At 41.1% G+C, this 22,525-nt stretch overlaps 1 protein-coding gene across 1 annotated transcript in view; it reads right to left on the bottom strand.

Moving 5' to 3' along the window:
• Positions 1-21,608, bottom strand: part of LOC111156759 (FRAS1 related extracellular matrix 3) — an 82,688-nt gene extending 61,080 nt beyond the window's left edge. Inside the window, exons 1-2 of the mRNA XM_022517828.1 lie at positions 16,427-21,608; positions 14,960-15,049 (exon numbers count right to left, since the gene is read on the bottom strand). Coding sequence (XP_022373536.1) covers positions 14,960-15,049; positions 16,427-21,608 — 5,272 coding nt within the window. The remainder of the gene's footprint in view (positions 1-14,959; positions 15,050-16,426) is intronic.
• Between the last annotated feature and the right edge of the window lie 917 nt (positions 21,609-22,525).

The raw sequence follows: 22,525 nt of genomic DNA, 5'->3' as shown, positions 1-22,525 counted from the left end.
TTTGCTCTCATAACAATCTAAGCTCTTTTTTTTTTTTTTTTTTTTTGGTCCCAAAGATTTTATTTATTTATTTGAGAAAGAGAGAGCAGGAGGCAGGGAAGAGGGAGAAGCAAATTCCCCACTGAGCAGGGAGCCCCATGTGGGGCTTGATTCCAGGACTCCGGGATCACAACCTAAGCTGAAAGCAGATGCTTAACCAACTGAGCCACCCAGGTGCCCCAGCTGACTCTTAATACAGCATCTATTCTGTAACCCCCCGCTCCCCACTTTTAAAAAAGATTTTATTTATTCATTTGAGAGAGAGAGAGAGAGAAAGAGAGCATGACAGGGGAGGGGCAGAAGTAGAAACAGACTCCCCACTGAGCAGGGAGCCCTACTTGGGACTCAATCCTGGGACACCAGGATTGAGCCAAAGGAAGTTACTTAACCAACTGAGTCACCCAGGCGCCCTACCCTGCCTTCAAACTTATCCCCCATTGAACTATAAGCTCCTTGACAGGAGGGACTATGCCTTTTTTCTTGTCATATCCCATTAGCCTAGCATACAGCAGGTACTCCATAAACATGTGTTAATTAAATGAGTGATACTTAAGTCAGAAAAGTACTAAGCCATTTCTGAAATTTGAGTCCAAGTTCTTCCTGTGTGTTATTTTTCATAGTTGATGGCAATCATATTCTGAATCCTAAACACCTGAATTGAGCAAGTGGCTACAATGTATTTCTAACTGTAAAACACAGAGTTTAGGTGAAACTGTACATAAATGACACAGTCATGCTGACAGATACTTTTAATGGTTGCATGGCTTCTGTTTGGAGTGATGAAAGTTTTGAAAATACAGAGAGATGATGGTTGCATATGACTGTGAAATAATGTACTTCATGATGTTTTAAATTGACTACAGTTCTAAAAGAAAGCTGTAAATTGTTGAAGCATTTTTATTTTTCATTCTGTTTTCAGAACTCCAAAATAACTGATTGATTACTTAACTACATTTCAGGAGCTATCTGGTTTGGTTTAGGCTTGGCTTTTCTCTCTCTCTCTCTCTCTTCCTTCCTTCCTTCCTTCCTTTTAAAGATTCTATTTAATTATTTGACAGAGAGAAAGAACACAAGCAGAGGGAGCAGCAGAGGAAGAGGGAGAAGCAGGCTCCCCGTTGAGCAAGGAGCCAGACCTAGGGTTTGATCCCAGGACCCTGGGATCATGACTTGAACGGAAGACAGAGGCTTAACGCGTGAGCCACCCACACATCCCTACCATCTGGCTTTTCAAAGTATCTTCAACTAATTAGCCCTTATGCTCTTGTATGTTGAAGGCCCGAGTTTATACTTACCCACTGAAGTGCATATTATGTTTTCTCAACATTTTTGTTGGTAAAGATGACTATTATGTTTTCAACTGAGAAAATTTGGTTCTGATAGCATTTTAAAAGTTTGGTCATTAGTCTAGTTCAGCTGTACTGAATTTCCAAGATAACACAAAACCACTATTTTTATAACATTGCTCATTTTAGTTCTAGACATCAAACACTTGCCAGGATATTACAGATTTAAATTGATTTGCTTAGACGAAAGGGAAGCTAGTGTGCAGAGCTCTTCACATTTGTTTGTGCCTGTGTGCCATGGAAGTGTTTTGGCAATCCGGGGAAGCCTCTGGTCCTATTCTTCGAACAATGTTTCTGAATGTATGTGCGAAAATGCATAGGATTATGTAAAACTCAATTATATTAAAATGCAATTATCAGAAAATTAAAATTTTTTTTGAAGTTGTTATGGAAAACAATTTGGCGGCTACTAAAAAAAACTAAGCAAGGAATTAGCATATGAGTCCTATCAATTCTACTCTTAAGTATAGACCCAAACGAATTAATTATGGTATTATTCACAATAGCCAAAAGTTGGAACAAAGTATCTGTCAATAGGTGAATGGAAAAACAAAACATAGTATATGGACACAATGGAATGTTCTTCAGCCATAAGAAGGAAGTTGATACATTTGATACTGAAATATGGATGAACCTTTAAGACATCATGTTCAGTGAAATAAGCTAGACACAAAAGGACAAATATTGTATGATTCCATTTATCTGAAATATGCAGAGAGACAAATTTATAGTGACAGAAAGTAGATTAGAGATTACCAGGGGCTGGGGGAAAGGGAGAATGGATAATTATTGTTTAATGATTAGAGAGTTTCTGTTTGGAATAAATAAAAAAAAATTGAAAACAGTGGTGATGGTTGCATGATACTGTGAATGCAATTAATGCCACTGAATTATATGTGTAAAAATGGCTGAAACAGCAAATTTATGCTCTATATGTTACTACAGTCTAAAAAATTAATAATATACCCAAACCCACTGAATTGCATACTTTAAATGGATGGATATAAATGATTATGGTATATGAATTATCTTGTAAGTCTATTACAAAAGAAATTTCCGATAGGAATTACCACCAAAATTTCAAAGTAATGACTATAAAGGATACTTGGACATCTCTGCACTTCCTATAATTTGATATTAAAATATATGTTATTTCTACTGGTTACAAAGCCACAAGTGCTGCTGGTCATGTTGTTGTTTGTTACTTACATTTATAATTGGAGGGGAAGCTACATTTTAGGTGGAGGTTAGTAAAAATAAAGATACCATTTTTTTTTTCCATTTAAGTTCACCGAGTCTCTGAATTCTGTCTACAGATCTCTTGGGTTAAGATCTACAGATTTATTCTATTGAAAATAAACTACAAAAGAGAAAAACTGGATTTGCCTTTGATGTCTTTAATTCATCTACATACATAATTCTGGCCACTGAGACTTTGATGCAGGGCAGCATTTATTAATTTTTAAAAAAGGAAATGGGAAATCCATTATAGGTCTTCCCCCAAATAATTATTGAACTCCAGTAGTTCTTTTTAGTCTCTTAAAAAGACTAGAAAGTCATTGTCTCAAGAAACCTATTATCTGTTCTAATGCTGTGCCAACTGGCGCATATTCCACTTTCATCACAGGAAGCAGAGACCACAGCCATTTTCAGTCTATCCTAATTGCTTCCATGGTGGTCCTCAGCTGGCTCTCTCCTAAGCTAAGATGCTTCTGGCTGTAACTCGGCCAGCTCCACCAAGGGCCTGTCCTGAGCACCGCTGAGTGCCCGCCTGATGATTAAAGAGAAGATGGATAGTTGGGACACCTGGGTGACTCAGTGGATTAAGTGGCTGCCTTTGGCTCAGTTCAGGATCCCAGTGTCCTGGGATCAAGCCCAGCATCGGGTTCCCTACTCAGCGGGAAGCCCGCCTCTCCCTCTCCCTCTGCCTGCTGCTCTGCCTACTTGTGCTCTCTGTGTCAAATAAATAAATAAAATCTTTAAAAAGAGAGAGAGAGGATAGCTAGCTCCTTGAAGCTCATTTCTCTCCCTTCAGCAGGATTTTATTTTCTAGCAGATGTTTCTAATGTTCATGGCTTTTTTGGGTAGACATCATAACCCCTCGTTCTGTTTCAGAGAATTTTATTTCTAACCATAACAAATTGCACACCTTAGCACATTTATTAGCTATAACTAAGGACAGGTATTAAGAACATTCTCATTGGGGTGCCTGGGTGGCTCAGTGGGTTAAGGCCTCTGCCTTCGGCTCAGGTCATGATCCCAGGGTCCTGGGATCGAGTCCTGCATTGGGCTCTCTGATCGGCAGGGAGCCTGCTTCTCCCCCACACGCTCCGCCTGCCTCTCTGCCTGCTTGTGATCTCTGTCTATCAAATAAATAAAATCTTAAAAAAAAACCCACTCTCATTATAAGATGTAGGCTTGCTTTAAAACAGTATTGTTATCCTTTTTCAAACACTTTTTGAATAAACACACTGAAGGATATTATGGTTTTTGGAAACTACCTCGGAGAATGGAAAAGAAGGCAGAAGTAGGATTAAGTAATGTAAATAAAGTCATAGGTGGAGGATATGGCAGGGCTGGGAAAAAGCCAAGAGGAATATGATGAGCACCCAGAGCTAATTCTAGAAGTTGTACAAAGAATTAAAAGCAAATGAGGAAGAAAATGAGGACAGAGGGTGAAAGGAGAGGTAGAAAGAAGAAGAAAGTCAAAGCTGAAAACCGAATCCTGAAGGCATCGCTAACAAATGATGATTGGGAGGCTCTGAAGGTCCCTCCGCTTAGGCCGCCCGGCGAAACAATACATTCCCATGTTCACTTTCTTAATCTACTGTCAAAAAAGAAAAGTGAAAGCCAAACATTCCACTTGCACACCTTCAAATGCACAGCATCCTAATAACACACCTAACGAACAAAACACTGTGATCCTTGATCAGTCTAGCAGTTATCCCTTACCCTGGATGTAGGCTTGAGATTTCAAGGGGCTGAAATGCCACTGTTACTGACTTCTCTGGTTCTGTGCTACTGCTCAAGCCTCTGGAAACCTGACTGGGTTAAGCACCAGGTATGTTCAGCATATTTTACTACCTGGTGTCCTGCTAATGAGCTCAGGGTTTGATATCTATTCTGCGCTTCATACATGTTTTCACCTGTCTGGCAGTTTCTCATAGATTTGGGCTGAGACCATGCAGATTGGATATATGTATATTCATTCCCACTTTTTATAAATTCCTTTAAGAAAGTCTGAATCATTATCATACATGGAGACAATGTGTTTGTGTCCTGATAGAGAATGATGAACAAAATGCCCAGCAGACCGACTTGTTTGAAGCTCAGACAGAATGCATCTGCAGATAATTTTTCTATTAAGAATAGTGTCTTCTGTGACTCTAGTCATTCAAAACTACAGATGAGTCATCTGACCTAAGTTGAAACAGCGATTTCTGATTCCTGAAAGTACCAATGGCATCATTTGGTCATTTGTGCTTCTTGCCTTCCTTATACTGTGGGACTTGCCTTTTGCATGTGTCATATATAAACAGCTACTTCCAAATATTTCCTATAATTTCTGCTTTATGTTAAATATCTTCTGCATTCCAGAGAAACATGTAATTTTTAGACAAAGAGGCGATCAATACATAAGGATAATTTTAATACTGATTTAATTTCATAAGGATTAGGATTTTGCTATGGTCTGATCCTTCCATACGACTCCCTAGAATGTTCAAGTGTTAATAACATTAATAACAATTTCATTCAGTGTCACCAAGACTTAGCGTTTATTATCTATAAAATGGGGGATAATATCTATCTTGTGAAGGTACTGTGGAGATTAAATGAGAGGTAAGTTACTTAACATAACACCTGGGACAAGAAAGAGATGTTCAATAAATGATGAGCCCGAATTTGAAATCAAACTATTTTACTTCATTATCAAGAAGATGGATACATGCTAACTAGCCATACCAAATGAGTCAAAATATTTTTTCTCATTTTAGAGAGCTCTGGGTGTTCATCTATACCTCACAAACTAATATACATACATACGTGCACATATACACATATGTATTTGTTTACTTATAATTATCTATTTATTAGGTACATGTGTTATGTACACAGAATTTAGGACCTAATCCTGAGGTTGTCAAGTTTTATTTTAAATTGATCCCTGAAGTGATTATTTAAGAGCCTGTTTACATAACATAAGACAAAAACAGCTTTGCTGTTTTTAAGCAATAAATTCTCTTTTCAAGCAATAAAATGTTCCCTAAATTGATGTATGTGGTAATGAGGATATTTAGCAACTGGAAAATGAGAAGCAAGAGATGCACAATAATGTGATCTAAATGAGACACTCTCTGAATATAGCAGGTCTTGATTTACTAGTCAAGAATACTGAAAGAGCATCATTCATAGTATTTCTTCACTTTCAAAAACGTTTTCTCCTTTCATTAATCATCTTTGTGAAGTGTGATTGTTTTCTTACACCAGAGCATGCTCAACCTGGCTTTCTATTTTTATATATGGAATTGCACAGTTTTAAACAATAGATTATGCTTAAAAAAATAAGCCTGTGTTTTATTCTATGGGGAGAAAAATATGAACAAAATGCTTTCATGCAAATACTCAAAGATAAGGAGACCAAAGCCATTTTTCTCTGAGGTTATTTGCTGTGGATCATAAACTCTAAAATACATTTATTTTTTAATTTCAAAAGTCTCCTCCCAAATTACCCACAACCATGATCAATATTATTTTTTTGAATCATGACTATGACTAAGCATACAGCCTCTACAAATCACAAGATGAATTTGAGATTTGGTCACTTTTTCATGAATTTGGGTTTATCCCTTTATTCAACCACTATGATTTAAGCATCTACCATATGCCAGTTACTGTTGGGAGGCATATCAATTCTAACACAGATTATGATCAGGATTATATAATTTGATTGAGTGTATCAGCTCAATTAGCCAAATTATCTCCTCTTTATCTTTATCTGGCATACACAGCCCAAACTACAATTTTAAACAGCTTCCATTTACATAAAGTTTTAAATAAAATTTATCTATCTCCCAGACCTCCAGGACTTTAAACATTAATGGAAGACATAATTACAGCAAGATGTATGTGTGTGTGCTAACGTTTGCTTATGTAAAAACAATTTTTGGTTTCATGTGGGATAGTACTATGGATGAGAACAGGAGAGAACTTCCACTTTTTATTGTATGCTCTTGTATATTTGAATATTTATTTGAATAATTATTTAAATATTGTATAAATTGTATAAATATAAATATTTATACTATTTTGTACCATTCGAATATTTGTACTATCTGTGCACATATTACTTTTAGTTTTAAAAAAATATGTCTGAAAACATTAGGGATGCTTTAGTACCAACAGGATAAAACTGAGAACTGAGAAAATCATCTGGAAATTATTTCACTTTTATCTCAATACCTGTAGAACTTTTATCTCAAATCCTCACCTAATTTTCTATGTGGAAACTCAGTAAGGAATTCTACTTTGTTATTAAAATACGTGAAAAAAGCAGCTATGTTTTTTAAGCATGGACAAGCCGATGCCAAAAAAATAAGGTGTGGGACTTATCTAGAATTAGGAGGTTTAAAAGTTTTCCTACACTATCAATACAGTGTAATAGTCTAGCACCCAGTACTGATATACAATGTTGTATAAAATGTTGTGACTTAGACTCAGCTCTGCCATATGTCCTGTAAATGGATGAGGTTGCCCGTCTCTCTTAGTGTCACAGTGTGGTGGTCCTCACAACCTCATTGACTAGGAGCTAGAAATTAGCAAAACTTCTTTCAACCTGTACTCAGAGAAGCAGACCATCTTGGGGCAGTTCAGTGCCCTTGTGACTCTAGACTTAGCTCTGAATTGTGGACTCAGTCCTTGCAAGTTCAGCATGACAGACCTTAAAAACACCAAAAAACTGAGACTCCTCCAGAGTCAGCCTTGGCAGAGCCAAGAAAGCAAGAAATCTGGGGGCTTTCTGGGAGCACTGACCAGCAGAAAATGTTTTGCTTCTTTTTTTCTTTTTTCTTTTTCCTTTTGTGCATACTTTTTAACTTCTAAGGATTAATAGTTAATTTTGGAATAAACTGCTTTCACATTTTCTATCTGAACTACACTTGGTACCCTCGTATGAGAGAGCCTTGTATGTCCGAAGTAACTATGAATTTAGGGAAAAGCTAGAATGTTTTAGACATGCAAATATCCAGGTTAAATCAGCATCTTCACTGCTAAAAAAAGGTATGCATTCACAAGTGTAGGCCAAGAGTAAGTTCAGGAAGCACTGAAAATGCAAGGGAAAAAAATATAGCTATATATATGTAAGAATAGTTTCTGGTTTACATAGCTGTAAAAAATATTATCCTGTTTACAAAGGATAAAGCAGGTAAGGTAGATCTGTGTTAGTTCAGTATATATCTGGATATAACCTAGACAAAAGAAGGTAAGGCTCAGAGCCAAGCATAAAAAATAATCTCTTTTGTGTAAATAAAAAGAATATTCATATGTTTTCTGCTATGTGATTAATTTTCTTTTTGAAAGAAAACAAAAGAAAAGGGATTAGGTATCAATGCAAAGGGATTAGGTTAAAGAATTATTATTATTCTTTAACTATGTATATGCATTTATTTTAAATATATATATATATTAAGATTTTTCTTTATTTATTTGACAGAGATCACAAGTAGGCAGAGAGGCAGGCAGAGAGAGAGGGGGAAGCAGGCTCCCTGCTGTGCAGAGAGCCTGATGCGGGGCTCAATCCCAGGACCCTGAGATCATGACCTGAGCCAAAGGCAGAGGCTTAACTCTCTGAGCCATCCAGGCACCCCTGTATATGCATTTATTTTTTTAAAATGTGCATAGCTTGTTATCTGGTGGAGGAATTACTGGCCATTTAAAAAATTTTAGACTATTTATGTTAAAAATACCTGTACAGTCAGGTATTTTAATGCAGAGTTGTAGACTTAAAGCTTTCAGCTGGAAGTATAATTAGCAATACTAAACACAAGGCATAAATAGTGTGCCATGAAGGTAGTTTTCAATATTGTTCCTTACCATTCTCCCATTCATGGAATGGGCTCTTAAAAATGACTCAATAGTGGAGGTTGTGAAAAGGTGTTGCCATTTCTATAAGAATTAGTTTGTAGCAAAATATTACTGTAGGACAGGTATACTCCAAGTGAGGCCTCCAGACAGATATAGGAAATGTGGCCGAGGTGTCTGTTTAGACACCTTGTAAGGTGATCGAAATAGAAGTACCTCTTTCATTTTTCTATAAAGAAACAATGGTTTCAGCATGAAAGTAAAAAAAACAAATTAAACCACAAATGACATAAAGGGAAGATTACCTAACATATTTCACAAAGGAGAGGGGAATGACATTAATTTTTGCTTAGCACAGTATGAGCACAACTAAATTGCTAGCTTTTTCCTGTACCTCATGACTCTGAACTAATTCTTCCACAGACTGAACATGGGGACACTGTTGGTGAGCCTTGCCTGTCCCTCTAGCCACCTGTCCCATTGTCTCTGGACCTGCCTTGCTTATTATAGCTTGCCCAAGAGTTAACAACTCATTTCTGGTCATGGTATGAAGGAATGATAGATGCAGGAGGAAGGACTCATGAGGGAAAGAGTCAGCAACACGGGGAATGGCTGATTCCTTTCTGCCCGAAGAGAATCCACCTTGATTCTCCTTTGTTTGGATTTTTAAATCCATTGCATTATTAAGGGGACATTTTTGAATTATTGATAAGCTAGAATAACATGTTTGTCCATTTAAATATTATCGAATCACGTTAGTTGTGATGTAGTCCATTGTTCTTCATTGTTCTTTTTTCTTAAATGGAAATTGCTTTTTTTTTCCTTCCTGATAATAGTGGTCATTGTAAAGCATTTACACAAGAAAATGTAAAACAAAGTCAAAAGATATAAATCCATCACTGCCATTATAAACTATTTTTAACATTTTGCTATATATACTTTCGACTTTTTCCTAGGCATATATATAGGCATGTATACATGGAAATATAATCATCCTTTACAGCTTTATATAAATTTCTATTTGGTTTTCTTTTTAACAATACATTGGGAACCTCTTTCCATATTACATATGGTTTATTATGACATCACCCTGAAGACTTGCAAAACATTTTATAATCTTACTGTAGGTACACTTCTGCCACAGGCTCAACGATTTGTCTCTTCACTACATTGCCTCCTGGTTTCTCCTGAATTTGAATATTTTGGCTGCCTATTGTTATCTATCTCTTCTGCATTCTGTAGGTCTTTGCTTTTAACCCCCACTCTCTTCTTACCACTGTTTTTATTTGAAATAAAATTAGAATTGTTTGGGAAATAAGAGTAAATGGACTCCAAATAAGGGCTTCTTTGAGTCAAGTGTGAAAATATCAGGCCACATATTGTGAGTTGACTATTCGGAGACATTTTCTGCCTTGCTCTTGAAGGCTTAGATGTGTTCTGGAGAGTTTAAAGTCCAAAGCAAGTGTGATATTCCCTTAACTGCATGGGCAGACTAGACTCACTAGACTTACGGTTAGATCTATCACTGATCCTAAAAAAACCCTTTTTGTTGCTCTTTACTTTCATAACTTGCTTAAAAAAGACACTTCACCTAAATAGAAAACCAGTGTTCACAGGGACCATGAGGCATGTATCAGGTCAAATTAAAAAAAAATTCAAATATCAGAATGCATAGTGTTAATCAGATTGGTTTTAGACACTGAAAAATTTAAGAGGAAATAAAGCAATTTGTTTCAGGTCTTAAGGAGAATGTGAAATATCTGTAGCACATCCTCAAAGTAAAACTGTCTCACAATTTGTTGTGGCTTTTTAGAAAGTATTGACTTTTAATGTTTCTGATGGTTCCTTTGTAAGGATCATTTTAATTCTTTGAGCCCATTTCTTCATCTTAAAATCTGAGATAATGATTTGTGTTTTACAGATCATAGTAAGGATCAACTGGAATAAGATCTATAAAAACACATTGTGGAAATATTAAGTGCTATACAAATTTAGGGTTATGTTATTATAGGGTAAGTAGAACAGATCCATTCAGCATTACATATAGTAAAGATAATGCAAAATTTCAAGACAAATCTATGAGTATAATGACTTATGGAGAGGAAGATGGATGAACTTGACAGTATGCTTAATTGGTCCAGAGGTGTTTTGTTTTTTTTTTAAGATTTTATTTATTTATTTGACAGAGAGAGAGAGAGAAAGAGAGACAGAGAGGGGGAATACAAGCAGGGGGAGTAGGAGAGGGAGAAGCAGGTTTCTCGCTGAGCAGGGAGCCCGATGTGGGGCTCGATCCCAGGACACTGGAATCATGACCTGAGCCAAAGACAGATGCTTAATGACCGAGCCACACAGGTGCCTGGTCCAGAGCTTTAGAAGTCTAAAATGCATTCCCTATTTTACCAGTGGCTTTCATGATAACCTTGAGCAAAATGAAATTTACCACCAATGTTATAAAAAAGACTGAGATCTTACACAGCAATGGCCTTAGTCTGAGTTACTCAAAACTGATGATGCAGCAATAGATAGAACATACAAACTAGGTACATTGTAAAAACTTTACATTTGAATTCCCAGTCCAGCTGTGTACACGAATATAGGTATATGCATAACTATTGTACAGGAAAGAAGAAAAGAAAACTCATATTTATCGGGGAATTGGTAGATGCTGGGTGTCTTATTATATTTTTGGCATACATTACTTCATTTAACTATAGCAGAGCAAAAAGAAAAAGGCAAAATTGATATAGGAAACAGGATGTGGATAGGTAAGGTATTTCTGTGTGTGGTGGCTCAGAGTGCAGTGACAAAGCCTAGAATAGTGGATCTGAGTTACTTCCTCTTCTTTGTCTCCTTAGTGGACTTTTTTTTTTTTTCTTAGTGGGCTTCTAATAACTATGAAATCAGTTTATAAGTGGGCAGAGAAAAAGATGAGAAACTAAGAGTTCCAGGCAATACCCCAATAAGATAATTCACCATAATAGTTTAAAAGTTGAATTTTGGGGGGTCCCTGGGTGAGTCAGTCTGTTAAGCATCTGCCTTCTGCTCAGGTCATGATCCCAGGATCCAGGAATTGAGCCCTGTGTTGGTCTCCTTGCTCAGCGAGAAGCCTGCTTCTCCCTCCCTCTGCTGCTCCCCCTACTTGCGGTCCCTCTCTCTCAAATAAATAAATAAAATCTTAAAAGAAGTTGAACTTTTTATATAATCAACCGATCTAACCATAGATTTTCAGGAATAAATTGTTAAATTTCTTTTTACCTGACACTAGAGAAATACAACACTTGGTATCTCAGCTACTAATTCTAAAGATAATAACACCCATCGTGTGTTTGCTTCGTCCAGGCACTCTTCAGGGTCTCATGCATGTTCCTTCTTTAGGACTTGAGGTGCTTACGACTATGGGTCCCTAAAGACGTCCACATCTTAATTCCCAGAGCGTGTGCATGTATCACATGGCCAAAGGGACTCTGCAGGTGTGATTAACGATTCTGGGAGGGGGTGGGGAGGACAGTATCCTGGATTATCCAGGTGAGCCCTATGTAATCACAGGGATTCCTGTAGGGAAAGAGGGAGGCAGGAGAGTTGGGGCCAGAGTGAAGCTAACGAGGAAGACTGGACACTTCTGGCTTTGAACATGGAGAAATGGGACAGTTTCTAGAAGCTAGAAAGGGCAAGGACATGGGTTCTCCCCTAGAGTCCTCAGAAAGGAAGGCAGCCTTGCCCAAACCTGATTTTAGCCCAGTAAGAACCACTTTGGACTTCTGAACAACAGACTTATAAGTCTGTGTTGTTTTAAGCCACTAAATTTGTGGTAATTCTTTGGAGCGGCAATGGGAAACCAATGAAATTCTCATAATAATTCTATGAGATACACACTATAATCGTCTCCAATTCACAGATGAGCAAACTAAAGCACCGTTTCTCAAAGATATACAACCACTGAAGTGTGGTGCTGGGGTATGAGTGCAGACAGCCTGATTTCAGAGCCCATGGACTGGAAGCCTCCTGCTATCCAGCTTGGGGTTCTAATAAATGGAATCTTTAGAGTCATATTGCCAATGCTTCCACCTTTAAGACCCTTGAGCTCACCTATGGATGTGCCTAATGCCCAGTCCTAGAGGTAGGGCACAGGCTTCTTTTAATGCCTTCAAAGTTGGTACAACCACGAACACCAACAAGAAATTCTACTTCAGCCCATTGGTAAAAAATGCATCCCTAGAAGTGTGCCCAGTTCCAAAAGCTTAAATAACTGGAAGCAGTACCTTCTGCTAGTGCTATATGTTGTCAAGATAAAAAAAAATTAATAAATTGTAAGTCTTATGCCATTTGGGAAATATTTTTTAAAATTGCGATATTTTATTTTATTATTATTATTTTACATATATTTTAAGATTTTATTTATTTATTTGACCCAGAGAGAGAGAAAGCACAGCAAGGAGAGTGGCAGGTGCAGGGAGAGGGTGAGGGATAAGCATGCTTTCCACTGAGCAGGGAGCCCGATGTGGGGATCCATCCCTGACCTTGGGATCATGACCTGAGCCGAAGGCAGATGCTTAACAGACTGAGCCAGTCCAGGTACTCCCCACCCCAAAACTGGGATATTTTAAAAGCAAATATCAAGTTAGCTCTTGTAGAGAAAAAAAAAATTATAAAATTTGAAAATACTTGACAAGAAAATGTTTAAGCAAGTTCTTTAGCAGTTTTAAGCTATTCCAAGAATGCTCTGAATGGGCAGATATGGGTCTTAGCTCTGTGCTTGACTCTCAGAAAACAAGAACGAAATCCAGGGAACAAGTAAATGCATAAATATTGAATCAGCATATGGACATACATATGTGTTTTACCATCCAATTATGAGCAAAGGTGTCCTCAGATATTTTGGAGCCTATGTTTGATTATTATTATCACTTTAATTTAATAGAAGCTTCTTTGTGAGGTGAGGAAGTGCTGCCTTTGCTTTATTCCCTGACTTCTGTCTATGCTTTTGGCCTCATGAACAGAGGTGGTGTAGCAATGGTGGTTAGGAACCCTGGCTTTGGAATCTGCACTACCTGGGTTTGATTCCAGTTCACCTGCTTGTTACTTGGATGACTTCCAACCAGTTAGTCAACCTTGGTGCCCTCATTTAAAAATAGGCATCGTAATGTTTACCTCTTATTTTACAGTGAGGATCAGAAGTTGTAATGTATATAAGCATTGCCTGGCCCATAGAAAGTACTCAAGAATGGTAGCAATATAAAATTCACATTTATCATCACAGACTGACTCTTGTTTCTGATGTCATCCAGAAAGTATAACATGCAAGTCAGATACCCATCTTTTTAGAATATCATCCTTCTAGAAAACAGAAAGAAAAATAGTCATTATAAACTATTTGAGTCTCACATATGCTTTACATTAGTGAGTCCGTTTAGAAGGCTTGAATTCATCTTCATCTTTTTAGTGACTTTGGTCCTTAGGAAGTTGGAGGATGAAGGAAAGATCAGATTTTAAACTTTAAGTGAGAAGATGGAGAGAAGGGGTCAGTGGTTTTCCCCGTAGTCTCATCAGAGTACAGAAGGTGGCTTATTATTAATGAGCATCTACTTTGTGCCCAACGCTTTACAAATATCATCTCACTAATCTTCTTGGCAGCCCTTTGGAAGGTATGAAGACCACCATTTTACACATGAGTGAAATGAGTCACTGAGAGGCCCAGGTTACTTCTTTCAAAGTCACACAGGGTACGCTGGGATTCAGACACAATATACTGGGCAGCCTTCAGGTAGGACTATTTTCCCAAACAGTCCTGAATGATGGCATATGATTGTGAAATAAAATGCATGTTACTCACTAGAAATGAGTAATGATTTATACTGAAAGGGTTATTGAGTGGCAAGCAGCACACGGACATAATTTTTGTAATTATTCTGTCATACTGCAAAATAATTTTTCTTCGACAACATAATCAGCCCATTTCTGGCTGAGTCAAGCACCTTCTGCTAGCTTGTTGCTTCCCATTATGCTACTTTGAGGACAGAGGGCAGCTTACACAGGCAATTTTTAAAGCAAGTTTTCCTCGATGCTGGTCAACATATTTTTTACTCCATCCAGGAAGATTACAATTTGGAGATCAAGGAGCCATTAAGATTCGGTGCTACAGCTGAAAATCCTCACAAAATCTAAAGTTGGACTTTCTAATTTGTTCCAGAATGACAGAAGCCACCAGTCAGATTCTCAGAACCACCAGAACAGATTGACTTGCCTATAGGACATCACACATAATCTAGGTCAGGCAAAATACTTCATATCTTATTATTGAAATTCCTCATTGCTTTCCCTTCCAAAATAATGATATGTCAAGAATCATTTGACATAGGATTGCAAATAGAGCAAAAAGAATTCGTGTTTGTATTATGATATATACCGACAGCAATTACTATGTAAATAATTTAATTTTTTTCTAGTTTCATATTGATTTTAAGTAACCAAGATTCCCTTTTAAGGTTTCAACACTGACTTACCATTGTCTTCAACAGAGAAGTAGAAAATATCCTTTGTTGCTCTGCTGCCTTCATTCAAGACATAGCAGATCTTCCTTTCATCAACGTCAGCTAGTAAAAGAGCAAGTATCACTCATCATATTGGCACAATAGAAAATGAGTATAAGAACTTCAATGGTTTAAGGCATGAAAATATGGCAATAAAGAAATTTAAAAATGATTAAATGCATACAAATCTAACTTTTAAAAAATGATTAAGTGAAAATGAATCAAATTTTTCTTAAAGTTACACTGGCAAAAACAGAACGTTAGATTAAACTTTGTTACTGTGCTATGTGTATGATCTGTAGGATAATCCCCAATAAGAAAGACATTCCAGCGATCCATGTTTTACAACACCCTGGCCCTCTATGGAAAGCTGAGTCCATCTGGTTCTGTATAAGCCTGGAGTTGGAATGACAGTGGTTATTCATTAACTATTAGTCAAATGAATTTAAGCAAGAATAACTGCAGTATTCTAAGAAAAAAGAAAATGGGAATAAAATCACGATTTTGTTATTACCTATTCTCTTGGATTTTTAAGATTTGTCACTTCGTTTGTAATTGTGTGTTTTTTTTTTTTTTTTTTTTTTTTTTTAGTATATTAAAGACAATATGCATTTTGGAGGTATTTATTTATAAAGATAATTCTTATAAAACCACATGATTTCATTGGCTTTAGAAGCAATTCTGAAAATGTAACTGGACTATTTTTTTAACCCTTCATAAGTTTTAATCTAAGATTGCATTCCATGTATCTCTTCACATCTCATGCATAAAGCTACATGAAATAGTTTTAAGACAATGTAAAGAGATGCCAAAGACAGCAGGTGTCACATTACTTGGGAAAACAGAGGAGCCTGCTTCAAATTCACCATTAGTAGTGATGACAAATATATTTTTAAAAAGTTCTTTAAAACATATCCCACCACACACTTAGGAAAATTTAGTTCTATGCTTTTTTCTTTTTAGATACATAAGTTACATTTGAATACTACAATAAAATGTGCAGTGTAATATTTATCTCCCAAACCTAAATACACAAAATATCATCTTCAGAAATCTAAACTTACTGATAAACCAGGGAAACAATTCCTAGGTTTGTCATTGACTTAAAATTTGAAATTAAACTGATACTACCAAAATTAATGTAATCTTATCTTACAGGGGGATTTCAGAAGCAGAAACTGTCCACATGCATTCTGCGATTTTAGGGCATAACTACCAGCTTTACTAAATGTCCGAGAGTTAAATGGGCATCCTGATGAGATGGCTGGAAAAGGACTAGTTGCCCTTTTTTATTACCAGAATAATCTCATATTCCACCATATTTCATTAGAATCAAAATCTTTCTGTCAGTGGGCTGAGGTTGGGAAAACTTTATACAGAATTGGGAGATCCGATCTGCTCAAGGAGATGGAAGGAGGCATCGGGGACATTGTTACTAACCTTGCACAAACACTCGCGTGCTCTGGTTTCCAAGGCGAGTGTTGATAATGAAGCCATGTTCTGGTCCTCTGGTCACTTTATACTTCAGAAACCCATGGAAACTGTCTTGATCCTCTGCCCTCAAAGATCTGTTGGTAATCAGGAAGCTCACGTGTCCAGTGTGAAGGCACTTCAAGGCTGACATGCTTCTGTCAATGGCAATCTGGGGGAGTCTGTTGTCTAGAGAGTTTATGTGGATCCTCATTACCTGAGGTTTGTGTGTCTCTAGGACAGTGTCTGGGAAGACATAGAAATCAGCATGAGTGCCATCTGTCACAGTGAAGGAGAAACTGTCTTCAGTTGTCTTGCTCCCATCGTGCCAATAGCTAATCAGGTTCTCATTCAGGTCCCGCTTGGTGAAGGTGGTCACAGGATGACTGCCATTATACAAAATCCTACCATGGATGGGGAGCTGGGTGACAGTGAAGAGGAGAAGATCATCAGGAGTATCCTTGTCTTCCACTGTCAACTCAAAGGGAGTGATGTGTTTGCCTTCCCCTTTCTGCAGTATTAGTTTATGGATGGTCAGGATAGGTTTCTTATCATCCACATCTGTGATGAAGATCCTGAAGGCTCGGAACACGGGGCTGAGTCCACCAGTCACTTGAAACTCAAAGCTGTCCATCTTTATCTCATCATTTGAAGTGTGGGCATAGAATATTTTGTTGCTAGCCAACTGAAGCTGAGTGAAAGAGGCAATGGGCTTCCCAGGGTGGTCGGAGCTCTCCAAGTGCCCCAGGCTAGGAGCCTGTGTGATTCTGAAGTGAAGCTGTTCATTGGAGCTGTTGAGGTCACTGGGAATAAGCAGATTGGTGGTAAGGGTCACTCTGCCACCTTTTGTCAGGGTCAGCCCTTTGCTAACCACCTCAGGGAAGACCCTGTTTAAGCTCCCAATGGTGATGTAGAAGTAGCAGCCTATCGAAGGGTTAATCCCATCAGTCACATCGAACTTGATAATGTCAAGAACTCCATCTTGGCCTGTGTGGGTGTAACAGATGAGGTTTCTGTCAATCTCATCCTGGGTAAAGTTCATTCCTAGGGTGAGGTTATTTCTCACCTCCCCTCTGGGTTTTCTCAGCCGCTGTAGAAGCCCTTGTTGAGGCCCTGAACGGAGGACAAAACTGAGGCTCTTTTTACTGGAGTCCAAATCTATGGCCTTAAGGACCCAATTTGTGATGACCTCAGTGTGTCCAGTCTCTACTTCCAGCCCAGCATTGGTGGTCAGTCGAGGGGTTTCATCATCCACCAGGATCACCATAATGGGAATCTTCCTGTGGATGGTATGCTTGCCATCACTCAGCCAGACCTCAAAACTATCCTCTGTGGTCTCAGAGTCATCATGTTCGTACACAATAGTGGAGGCCTCCTGGATTTCCTGTAAGGTGAAGCTGTGGATGGGCTGGCTGCCTGTGGCCAGCTGCTGGACGATTCGGCCATGCTGAGGGAGGGCTGTGAGCTGAAAGTGAAGCTCATTTGGTGGCAAGTCAGCATCTGCTCCATTGAGCAGTGGGGTGTCTATGACCAGGCTCATCCCCTCTAATACCACAAACTCACTGGCAAAGAGTTCAGGCTGCTCGTCATTGGTGGGTAAGATGATTATAGGGAAGAAGACATTTGGGGAAAAGTTGATGCCATCGGAACAATGAAAGGTGAATTGATCTTTTTGTGGCTCTACCCCCTTGTGAATACTCTGTACATAACTGATGTGCCTCGCTTGGACATCTTTGATAGAGAAAGCACTGATGGGGCTACCAGCCCGTGATTCTTTTGAGCCAGGAGCTGGTGCAATGTTTTCCAGGTAGCCAGAGGCTGGCTGACCAGTCACTGTGCATAGGATTTCATCTTGGGGTGTATCCACATCTTCAATATTGAGATGTCGTAAGGTCAAGGGACTCTTACCGCCTTCATCAACAATATAGGACTCCCCCACCAAGACTGTGGGTGCCACATTATCCACAGGCAGCACAACCACTTGCACCTGCACTCTCTCCACTATGCTGTCTCCCATCACCCATTGATAAGAATCCTTGGAAAGGGTGAGGCTAAAGGTATCATGTTGTTTCTGGAAGCCAACTTCACCCCCAGTGTGGACATAGACTACTGCCCCACTGATGAGGTCCTCTTGGGTGAATCGTCCTGCAGGTAAACCATTCACTAGAAGAGTACCCAATTTGGGACTATCCTCCATAATGAAAGATAGCATCAAGTCACCTGCACCCTTCTTTTTGTCACGTATCATGCCTATGGTGATCCTAGTGGCTCTTCTCTCGAGTACATCTATGGAAACATTTAATAATGGACTACCTGTAATAGAGATCCTGGGACTTTTATAAGCTGCAGCAGGATGCACAGAAATCTGGACGGTGATGGGTATGTGGTGCACCCTGTCACTTACCTCCAGATGGAAGGTGTCATTGGTAGACTGGTCTCTGCTGTGCTGGTAAGAGACCCTCCCATTAATAATATCAGCTTGCATGAAAACTTCCCCTGGAACCATATGTTTGTTTAAGTAGTGCAGGTGTCCATGTTGGGGACCCCAGACTAATATGAAGACAATCTGGTCAACATTAGTATCAGGATCTATGACATCCAGTTCATTACTGCTGAGGATAAAATTTCCTCCCTCTAAGACAGTAAAGCCTCTATTGGTGACTTCTGGAGGCTGGTTGTCCACAGGCTTCAGGAATAATGTGAATGTTCCAGGTACACTGTTGCCTGCAGCATCCTCCACTTGGTAGGTGAACTGTAAAACCCGTGGTACGACACCCAGCTTCTTCTGTGGTGGCTGGTAGGCAACTTTATGGAGATTTACCTGGGCCTGGGTGAAGTTCAAGATGGGCATATCTGGTGAATCAGCGAGCACAATTTCTCCAGCCCGGACTTGGTGGTTGTCATCTGTGTCAGTTGGGGGTGTCAGTAAGGTGTACCACAGATTCTGGTCATCTGAGTCCTGGTCAATATACTGGAGAAATTTCTTCTGGAAGTGAGTGAGTTGGTACTGGTGCACGGTCATTTCTAGGGTAGCTCCTGGAAATAGTTCTGGACTCTGCAGATCTACTGGTTGGACCTTGATGGTGAAGAAGTGCTGGTTGGATAGGTTGGGTGGGTCATGGTCATCTTGTGCATGGAAAGTCAGCTGAGCCATTACAGGTTGAGGGCTATGGGGTCCAAGATGGCGGTAGAAGAGTTTCCCTTCCATGATGTCTTGCTGAAGCCACTCAGTCACCACCTTCTCATAAAGTCCTTCTTTTTCCACATAATACCAATCTTCATCTTCAGGGGACAGAGGTGGTTCAGCCTGCCGCAGGAACATCTCCCCCAGGTGCTGAGTTGAGTAGGAGGAACCAGGGGCCAGATCCCACCCTCTTTCTTCCTTTTTTTCTTCTAGAGGCTGGTCTTCCAGCACAAAGTGGATGGTTGAGTCATCAGAGTCAGGATCAGTAGCACTCAGGACAAAGGGGGAAATCTGGACCACCTGTCCTTCTATAATCGAGAGCCCATTGTTGGCCTTGACCTTTGGTGGTTCATCATCAACAGGTATGATGGTGACAGGGAAGAGGAATTCCACCTGGTGGCACCCATCCTCCATCCGAAAAATGATATTATCACTGTAGGTGTTGCTGCCGTCATGCTGGTACACCACTCGCCCTGCTGCCAGGTCTTCTGGTGTGAAATACTTACACCCAGCTGGTGCCCCAAGCACCACCAGCTGCCCGTGTCTCAAGCCCCTTACTGCAGTTACTATCACCTCTTCTAGGTTATCATGATCCCCAATCTGAAGGCTGTGGGTGCTGGACAGAGGCTTTAACTGACCTTCAAATAGCAGCAGTCCCTGGTTACATCTAGCCACTGGGGCTAGGGTGTTCACGGGTTTCATTATCACCATGAAGGCAAAGGGGTCTGAGGTGGCGCCATCTCCGTCCACCACCTCCAGCTCCAGCTGGAAGAGGTGCTCTGAATCCAGTTTCTCTGTTGGGGGCTGGTAGGCAATTTTCAGGTCCCGTAGCTCGCGCTGGGTGAAGAAAGAGACTGGAAGACCCAGAGGGTCATCAGTGCTGACTAGGTACCCCTGGTGCCCTGGCGTGGTTGTGGGGGCACTGCGAATGTTGAAGACCAGGTCATCAGGGTCAGACTCCTTGTCATCTGCAGCCAGTGCGTCAGGGGTTAGGGCTGTTAGTAAGAACTGACTGACCTCCATCATCATCAGGGCCGCAAAGCTGGGCGTAGGTGCAGTGTTCTCTGCTCCCTCATGGATGCTCACCAACAGCTGGAAGTGCTCGCGGGACAGCACCTCCTCTGACCCAGAGCCTCCTTCCTCTGGCCCTAGCAGCTCCGCCATCAGGGGCACATAGTCCCGATTGGGCGACAGGGTAGTGGCAGTATGCTGATATCGCACCCCAGCTCTGACAAAAGCCTCACAGTCTACCCTCTTGCCTCTGGGGAGAGGGGCCCCCATGGCGTCCACCAAACGCCCATATTTGGGCAGCGGACCGCCCTGGGGAGGAAGAAGGGTGAGCCAGCACCTGCTGGTGGTAGAGGGTCCGTTCCCCAGGGAGGCGAAGTCCAGCACTCTCTGGTCAATGGCTTGGCTCCAGCCCCGCAGCCTCTCCACCGACAAAGGCCTGTTGCGGGTCACCAGCTCCGGCTGGGAGAAGACCAGGTCCACATCCAGCGTGAAGGGCAGTACCAGCGTGTAAGTCAGGGCGTCATAGCGCAGCTGCAGCCGCACCCGAGCGCGTCCCGGGCTTCGGGAGCCGAAGTGAGTGTACTGGACCTGGCGGGGGCCGAAGGTGCAGGGGAAGCGGCCGGGGGAGAGCGCACCGTGGCTCAGCGGCAGGGCGTCCAGCACCGTCACCTCGCACCGGTGCCCGGGCTGCACTCGAATCACCAGGTCCCGGAGCGGATCGAGCCAAAGCGAGCGGCCCGCGGGAACCCGGAGTCCGGGGTTAGCGATCAGGACGCTGGGGCTGTGGGGGTTATTGCAGGCCAGTGCATCCCAGGTGGGCAGGTAGAGCGCAGGGTGGGGTTCAGTCCCAGGCGAGGGTGCCTGTCCCTGTAGCACCGGACAGCTCAGGAGCACGTAGGCGAGCGCCGGGAGAAGCTGCCGGGGTATCCCAGCCGGGCGCGGAGAAGTCCCAGCCATGGGACCTTGACGCTGGGATACCCGGAGAGTACCCTGTCTGTCCAGAGAGGGGCGGCTCAACGGCAGGTGCAGGCTGGGGAGGAGGAGGCTGCTGTCCAGTCGGGAGCCGGGGCGCGGACTCAGCAGGAGCCAGTGGCCATGCTCCAGCTGTGGCAGGTAAAAGCAGCGGGGAGAGAGGGCTCTGCTCACCTCCTGCCCTGCCTGCGTCCCAAGCCTCTCCTCGGCTGGCTCCGGGGACCGCCTAGATATGCTATGCCCGCAGACCTCGCGAGGGTGCCGGAGTTCGCCCCTCTGCTGCTTTGTGCCTTTCACCTCGCTACCTTACTGACCTTCGTGCTCGGAGGGGTAGTCGGCCACTGTGCAGCCCCGGTTGCCTGCTTCAAACCATCTGGTCGGGATATTCTTCCCGGGTGTCTCGAAGAGACTGTTCTTTAGGACTGGGAGACAGACTGCGACTGTACCCGGGTCAGTTCTGTGCGTGGAAGACTGCGCTCCCGCGGTCGATTCATCCAGGCAACGGTGTTTCTGATAGCGGGGAGAGCCACCATTCTTCTTCCTTACCGCTGACAGGCGTACATTTTCTAGCCAAAATTGAGTCTCACTTCGGACATAAAAGAAGCTGGTGGGAGTTATTTTGCAAATGGGATTTTCTAGCTGCCCGTCTGATGAAGTAGCTTATTCCTAGATCTTGTAATTCGGTGCTTCCAAAATAACCCTGGCATTTTTCTTCACTCAGTTCTGGAGGAAAAAGATTAGCATCCAGGCTGGCGAACTTGAACGGCTTTTAAAATCTGTTTCTAATCAGTGGGTCTCACTACACAACCCAGTGTGCAGATTGGCTTCCTTCCATTTTTTTAAGAATGTGGTTTCCTTATCTGATCAACAGTGACTCCTTCTGAGTCTATTAGATATGCTGT

This window comes from Enhydra lutris, unplaced genomic scaffold (genome assembly GCF_002288905.1).
Source record: "Enhydra lutris kenyoni isolate GAN:26980312 unplaced genomic scaffold, ASM228890v2 scaffoldscaffold3, whole genome shotgun sequence".
NCBI classification, from domain to species: domain Eukaryota; kingdom Metazoa; phylum Chordata; class Mammalia; order Carnivora; family Mustelidae; genus Enhydra; species Enhydra lutris.
Note: the sequence above shows the minus strand (reverse complement) of the source record. Positions and strands in the feature narration are given on the sequence as shown.